Source organism: Solanum pennellii, chromosome 2, assembly GCF_001406875.1.
Source record: "Solanum pennellii chromosome 2, SPENNV200".
Lineage (NCBI taxonomy): Eukaryota > Viridiplantae > Streptophyta > Magnoliopsida > Solanales > Solanaceae > Solanum > Solanum pennellii.
In genome coordinates, this window is record NC_028638.1 from 36236634 (window position 1) to 36245342 (window position 8709).

The window sequence follows — 8709 nt, forward strand, 5'->3', positions numbered from 1 at the left end:
AGGGTGAGCTATCCATTCAAGCTCGTGTTGGATTCTCTCGGTCACGACATGATGTCCTATACTTTCGGACACATACCATTTTATTCTTTATTTTAGTGTATTCGATATTCTTAGACTTAGTATTGAAGATTAGATGTCCTTGATGTGATGACTATCAGATTTTGGGATGATAAGTATTAAACTTTACAAACTTATTTAAATTGGTTGCTTAATATCTTTTGGAGCTTCCGCATTATTTATATTATTTATAGTTGAACTATTGGTATATGTTGGGGTTTAGATGTGTTGGTTCGCCCACCTAAGGAGATAAGTGTGGGTGCCATTCACGACCCGTTTTGGGTCGTGACATCAAGCATATATAATTGCCCTTCTCCTTCACTTCTCAGTAATCCTTTTAGATTTGAAAACCTTTTCACAAGTGTCTATTTTGATGCCGAATTGATCATTTCCCTAGCAAGTCGTTCCAGGTATGAGAAAGTTGGTGCAAAAACTATTATGCTTCTTTGGTTTTTGATAATTGTATGAAATTTTATTTGGGTATTAGAAATATGCCGATTGTACTCCCATAATTTATGTATTAATATATGTTAATTATTTTTGGATTTATATGATACTTCTTTTAGGATGGGCTGTAATAATAATTGTCCTGTACATTTTTACTAAATTCCTTGCAATTGTCTTGCTGAAAATCCCTTCATTTTTTCCTTTTGTATATTTTTCTCGCTTTGTATATTTTGATAAATAGGTTTGTTAAGTTGCAATTATTTTGGTCTTTTGATAGGCTAATCTCTTGAATTATATGTCATGAGTTTTCTTTTTTGTAATTCTGCTTCTTCAATAGAGAAGATGTGAGATTAAATTATGAATTAGAAATTCTTTAAAGTTGTGTTTCATATGCTTTTAAGTATGTAGTGCGAAGGATGATGGCTCAAAAATTGTATTCAGAAAGTTATACTATAAAATAAAGTCATAAGTTTTACATCGACTTTATTGTTTATGTGATACAAATAATTAATAGATAAGAGTAAACAAAATAATTAATAAATAAGATTAAAATTTCAATAAGTGAAGCAAGTTGTTGTTGATACTCTTCTCATAATGACTATGTAGTATAGCTTCTCATGTTAAATTTTTATTTCATCTTGTTTGACTTGTGCAAATTAGGTATGCTAAGTTTCATTATGCTTTTAAGTGACTTGTACAAATTAGGTATGCTAAGTTTCATTATGCTTTTAAGTGTAAACTTGGATTATCATTTTACCTCTATGCTAAATTAAATATCTAACTAATTAAATAGTAAACAATATCATATATATTACACTAAATACTAAAAGTGAAAAGATGTTAAAAGTAAAAATTTGAATAGACTTTTAATTGCAATAAAATGAGAAAAACATTAACAAAGATGAAAGATGAAATATCAACAGTTTTCATTTAATTTCTACAAATTAAATTTTAGAACTTCATCTTCCATTCTCTCATATTGAATGAAGGAAAAAATTGGACTGCAAACTATAAATTATGCATTCGGTAATATCTTAAAATCATAAGAAATAGTAGTATTTAATTATTAATTTCAAAATCTTTTCTTTTATTTGATTCAATCTTCATATGTGTTTTAACCATATTTAGTTGTGTTTATGTCATTTTTTTCTTCTCTAAGTTTTAGTGGCATTATATAAATCATAATAATAGGACAAAATATAGTGTATAACTATAATTATATGTGATAATTCACTGATTAACTATATTTGGTAAGACTCTCTTATTTCTTTATAACATTTTTTTATGTTCTACAATATCAATTTCTGAACTTTTAAAATTTGTTGATTGCGCGAGAAATATGATATGCATACATTATTATTTGGAATAAACGTGCAACACATGTTTCTGAAAATCATACGTCATTTTTTCCTTCTCTCAATTTTGGTGGTATCATATAAATCATAAATATAGGACAAGATATAGTGTATAACTATAATTTATGTGATAATTCAATAATTAACTATATTTATTTGGAAAGAATCTCTTATTTCTTTATAACATTTTTTATATTCTACAATATCATTTTATGAACTTTTACAATTTATTGGTTGCGTGAAAAATATGATATGCATGCATTATTATTTGGAGTAAACGTGCAACACACGTTTCTGAAAACTTGTATTATTGGGAAGCTCCAAAGTAAAAAGTTAAATTACCATTTTGCCCTTTTACTAAATTAAAATTGGATTAATCATTTAATTAATACAAACATTTTAATTACATAATGACAGAATTTAAGTTCTTTAGCCCTTTAATAATTAAATTATTATTTTCTGGATAAATGAGTACATTGATATTATTTTTAATCTTAATCATAACTCTCATAATGGAAGAATTTAAAAAGTTATGATAAATAAATATAATGTATCCATCATCATATCATATACCGTTCATATATTATATTATTATTATTTTATTTTTTATTATCATATTATATAATTGTTATTATATTTTGTATTATAAGTGAGAAGATGCTTTGTCTAAAGTTGGATTAAGAAAATGTCCTTCAACTTTTTAATTATAATTATCATATTATTATAAATAATAATTAATTATCATATATTATTATAAGTGGGAAGCTCTAACCTTAAAAGTTGAATTACCATTTTGACTCCACTTAATTAAAATAAATTAATTATTTTTTAAATACTAATATTTAATTACATAATGATAGAATATGAAGTCCAACAACTACACTTTAATTTTTTAGTTATGACATTATAATTATAAGTAATTAGGTTGAATTAAATTAGAGTAGAAAACAATAATGTATGGAACTCTTCGAATTTTGTGATTCTTTGAATTTTGAAATTAACATAAATTTATCTATCATAAAACAATAATGTATGAAACTCTTCAAATTTTGTGATTTTTTGAATTTTGAAATTAAAATAAATTTATATATAATGATTCAATGTGCACGATTGAAAATTTTTTATAAGTGAAAGGACAATCAAATATCACTATAAATACCAGTTACTTGCTTCCTAGGTCATCACATTCTTTTCTTTTATCATCTACTATTCTCTTTTCTTCTTCTTAGATTTATGATATGAATACAAGTCGTTAAAAAGCTAACTGAGGAGAAGAACAAATAGCTTCACTATGAAATTAAAAGAGAAGTTTTCTTAAAATATAGTTCAATTGTTAAACTTAACAGTATAAGTTATGACTTATATATTTCTTTAGATCTTTCTTATGTTAGATTATGATTTTATGTTTTTCTTTTTCATTTTGGGATTACAGTATGGTTGTCTAAAACTGATTGGTATGCAACCCATATTTCATTGTAATTATGTATTATTTTGCATTGTTATGAAAAGAAAAATTCTTCATTTTCGTGTTTTATACTTTTAAGTGTTATTTATTTGAAAATTTTCTATTAATACATGATGAGTTTTATAATACTTGAATAATTTATGCAAAATATGCATAGAAATAATTTAAATAAATACATAATAGTGATATTCACGTGCAAAGCACGTGTCGAGTACTAGTTATAACAAAAGCACCAAGAAGATTAGAGTTTGCAAATGTGATGACTTTTGGTCAATGTGAGGAGATTGAAGTCTTGTTAAACTATGACTTGTAGAACTGTTGTTACTTACACCAAGTCCAGCGATTCACTCTAATTCACTATAACAAATAACCAAATCTTAATCTTAAAAAAAAGATCGCGGATATATTGCTCCTCTACTCGATACATAACAAACCATACATAAGTTATGTATCAGATACATAACTATTAACCAAATTTATACTGATTTATGTTTGAAATAATTAGGATTATGTATCAACTATAATATTTATACGAGATACATTATACACAAACAAAATTGTAATACATCTGATGAAGGTGCAGTGATGTATTTGAATGTTAAGAAGAGAGAAGGAAAAAAATATTTTTTTATAATTAAATCAAATAAGAATTTTTAGAGATTATTATATCTTAACATAATTTTCCCAAATTACATACATGTACTCTAACTTCTAAGTTCTAACTATGGAAAGACTTAAATGGAAAATCCTACAAATTTGCTATCAAATATCTATAATTATGTTGTCAATGTATATTACAAGGAATATAGCTATATTCATTTTTAACACTTTCCTTTCAGTTGGAGCATAAATATTGATCATGCCCAACTTATTGCAAAGATACTTAACTTGAGTTCCATTTAAAGCTTCTGTGAGCAATTCTATGAGTTCTCTCATGTCTTCACTTAACCTGTGAAAAGTCATTTTGAATCTTCTCACGTAGATTATGAACTGAATCGAAATATGACATTTTGCTTCTTACTCCTTCATAATACTATGTTACTTCCAATAAAGAACAATAGCTAGTAGTAGGTTTTCTATCAATTTTGAATCCAATTCGGTCAATATTTTTACAAAATACTCGACACGACTATGAGCGTGACTCCTATACAAATATGTCATTCTTAAGCGCCTTTCTCCTTTTGGTCTACAAATATCATCGACCCAAATTTAATTGAACTCTTTTACTACTCCCTATGTACACTTTTATTTATCATGTTGCGTTTTTCGAAAGTCAATTGACTAATTTTTAAAGTTAAATTAGATCACATTAATTCGATATTTATATAAAAAAAAAATAGATTTTCAAAAACACACGAAAACTAGTATAGATTGCAAATTTTTTGCATATCAATTTGATGATATATATATCGTAAAATGTTGGTCAAAGTTCTTATAGTTTGACTCTAAAAAGAAAAACCATGACAATTAATTGTGAACGGATGAAGTACTAATTAGTCAATTCTTTTAGGCATAATACATAAATGTGCCCTTTAACTTGGCTTCAAATTACATTTATGCCCTTCAACTTTGGCTATGCACAAATAGACACTTAAACTTGTATAAAGTTGAACAAATAGACACACATGTCTCACATATCATCCAAATGTCATTTTTTGTCCTCCGTGGTGTCCTACGTATATTGTTCCATGTAGGACTCATGTGTTTATTTATTTAAAAGTTGGATAGTTAAAGTGTCTGTTTGTACATTATGAAAGTTGAAGGTCAAAGTTAAAATTTGAAATCAAATTTAGGGTCCAATATACTATCCCATTCTTTTATTTGTCCTTAAAGACAATATTTTATTTTTTTTATTTTTTAATCAAAGTGGGTCTTTGGGACCATTTATTAGAAAGGAACAACCAGATCATGTTTGTTCAAAAACAAACTACTCTGTCCAAAATCAAAATACTGAAATGAACAACCAAAGAAAGGAAAAAAGAGTTGGTCGTCTTCAAGCTTGAGCTTCCATGGAGAATGAAAAGGAGGGTGAAAATGCATCGCCTGGTGCAACTAGTTGCTTTCAGTTCGATTCCATCCCACTTAATCGATCTACTCCCTAACTCGTTTTTAATGTTGTAAACGATCCTTGAGCTCCATTCTAAATTTTACCCTTTCCTGCCGATTGAGTCAGAAACCCTAATTAACTAATACCACTGCATAGGCCATGTAATTCTTATTAATATTGCTAAAGACCGATCCTTTAAGTACACTACTTCACTGATGTTTAGATTTATGTATCTTGATAAACTCAATATGCTTTTCTTTTCTCCTGAAATACTATTGTTGCTTGTCGCGTTGTGCATTAGTATCATTATCATTGTAGCCAGCCATATTTTTGTTTTGCATTTTTCTGATTCTCAAGTTTGCAATTCCTTGGGTGACTCCAATCAGCTCCATGGTCGGTAGACGTGTGTATCGGTCGGTTCGATTCGATTTTATGTATTATCAGTTTGGTTTATCGATTTTTATATATGCTAACCCAATAAAAAATAAATAAGATATTCTTTATCGGTTTCTGGTCATTATCGGTTCGATTTTCGGTTTACCCAATAAGAAAATGTTCGTAAAAATATTATATGAATTCTCTCTTCTCTAAATGCTTTGACATAGTGAAACGAGAAAGATAATTTGGAATTGCATCAGTAAGAGAAAATATAGTATCAAGGCTATAATTACATGTCACTACCAAAACATAGCATAAAAGTTTTTATGTTAATCAAATTTCGGACCTTTACAAACTTGCAAATGCTACAACCTATAATTACAAACTAAAACTAAAATCACATAGTCCAACAAGACGAAAACTATAACTAAAATTGAATAGCTACAATTGTGAACCCTTACTTTAGTCTTTAGGTTTTGAGTAAACAATAAAGACTAGTAAAGCGGTCTATATGTGAAGTGGGTAGAGTACTAATAATTTGATATATATAGTTATAGTGTCTAATTATATATTAAATTATTAATATTTAATAATTAGGGTGGGTAAAATAGTAAGTTATTACTCTTTTATTGGGTTATCAATTTAACCAATAACTCAATCGTAAAAGTCGATACTGAATTAACCAATAAGCCAATAATTTTTTTTATAAGCCCATTAAAAACCCAATAGCCCAATAACAATAACTTAATAACATTTTTTTCGATTCGATTTTTGCACACCCTAATGGTCGAAGAAATCGACCTCTCCAATGAATATTTTTATTTATACAAATGAAATGAAAAATAAATTATTTATGTAATCAAACTTTTTAGTAACAAAAACTAAATAAAAAGAAGAGGATAAAACTTAGCTAATAAGTAATATATTCTTAGACTTCAGTATTTATGGTAACACTAACTAAAGAAAATAATACTACTTACTATACTAAAACAACTAAAAATTATATGTGAGTTTCTAAAATTGGATTCCAATCATAAAAAAACTCGGTTACGCACAATCTCTGGAGTTAAGATACAACGCAACTCTTACAATTTTATTTTATCTCTCAATGCACTTTCACTTTAGAATTGATTTTTTTTTATAAAAATATTTCCTTTATATAATCTCTCTTCTTTTTCTTTGTTTTCTACTTCTCTGTTTCGATAAAATATGGGGATGATGAATATTGATGATGAACAACTCCTTAGGTATCTTCTCAAGTTTGTTACTGGTATGCTTGTTGACTGCGATCAAATTCGATTTGTAGACTTGTATGGCAAAGAGAAGCCATCTCAGTTATTCGAGACGACCACTACTGATCGTCATCATGTGTTCACTCAGTTAAAGAAGAAAAAAGGGAATGGTAAGAACTTCAACAGGGGAATTGTTGGTGGTGGCGGCTCATGGAAAGGAATCGACAATGGTAAACCAGTTTACAACAAGAAAGGATTAAAGATTGGGTTCAAGAAAACCTTCCGTTTTGATGAAGAAAACCATGTCTGGATTATGAAGGAATATCGTCCTAGTGATAATATACTAAAGGCCTTGAGACTACGTGGTCAAATTCGACATGAGGAGGAATTTGCTGTATGTAGCATTACCAGGAGCGTAAATTCTTCTAAGGTTATCATCCCTTCGGATAATAATGTAGAGAATTTTATTGATTCTGTGCTAATTTCTTCATCACAATGCCAAGAAGCTCAGAATCAATTTCAAGATTTGGGACAATCCTTTGCTCAATATCAGTTTCAAGATTTGGAACAATTAAGTAGTACTAATGGAATTCCATCTGATGGGTCGAACAGTATTTTGAATGGGAACGTTGGCCCAGTTACTTTAGTCTTCAAAGAATCAAATGTGTCTGCTGCAAAAGAAGATGAATGCTCTGTTTATGACATTGCTACTTACCACAAAGAGCTTGATGCGTATGCTGCCTTTCAACTCAAATCAATGGTTCCTAACATCCCGCAACAACAAGAAGATGATGAACCCAATTCTATCCCACTTTTCTACGAAGATTTTAATATTGATTATACACATCTGTTGACTTAAGAGTTGGTGATACAACTCAAAGTCTTAAAATTTTGTTTGCCCTATAGTATATGTTTTCAATTTTATCTGTCAACGCACTTTCACTTTTATTTTTATACTTTGTGGTTTAGAATTGTTTTTTTATATATATAAAAATATTTCCTTATACATGAAAAGAAAACTACTCTGTTTGGAAACAAATGCGATTAATGGTTAGCTGCTAATCAATATTGAGGCCCATTAGCTTGGTTAGAGTGTCCGTGCTAATAACGCAAAGGTCGCAGAGCATCGTGTGTTTTTATAAACTAGTTTCTGAGGACGTGCTTCGCACATGTGTTTCATGTAAATATTTATAGATACGTTAGAATGACTAAAATCTCATGGAAATATATATATAATTATAATGAATAATAAAATGTATCAATTACAAAATTCAAAGACTTACGGCAATAAAACATTCATAGAAAACTAAATTAAGAAGTCTAAAAGAGTGAAAAAAAAGACAAAAAGAAACAGAATATTTAAGTAAAAATACAATATAGACATTATTCTTATAAGATTGATGTATATAGATGAAAATATAAGTACAAAATTAGTACATAACTCTCTGAGTTTTTATTGACTCATTTCATATCCTATCAAAATTCAAGAGTCTTCATCATCTGTTTTTACTATAGAATTAAAAATAATAGCCTAATAATCTTCATAGGGGTTTCATGAGATAAAGAAGTTGAATTTATATAAATAGAATAGAAGGAATATCAAAAGATATCTTAAAGTTTTAGTTTAAATGTTTGGAGGTTATAAATATGAAAAGATGAGAGTTATGAATATTAAGAGTATAAAAGTTAAATAAGTAATTAGAAAATAATAATAAATAAATGAAGAAT

General features: G+C 27.9%; 1 protein-coding gene across 1 annotated transcript in view; it reads left to right on the forward strand.

Annotated features, from left to right (window-relative positions):
* Window positions 1-635, forward strand: part of LOC107009958 — a 3564-nt gene extending 2929 nt beyond the window's left edge. Inside the window, exon 2 of the mRNA XM_015209253.1 lies at window positions 624-635. Within this exon, the coding sequence (XP_015064739.1) occupies window positions 624-635 (12 nt within the window). The remainder of the gene's footprint in view (window positions 1-623) is intronic.
* Window positions 636-8709: the final 8074 nt, after the last annotated feature.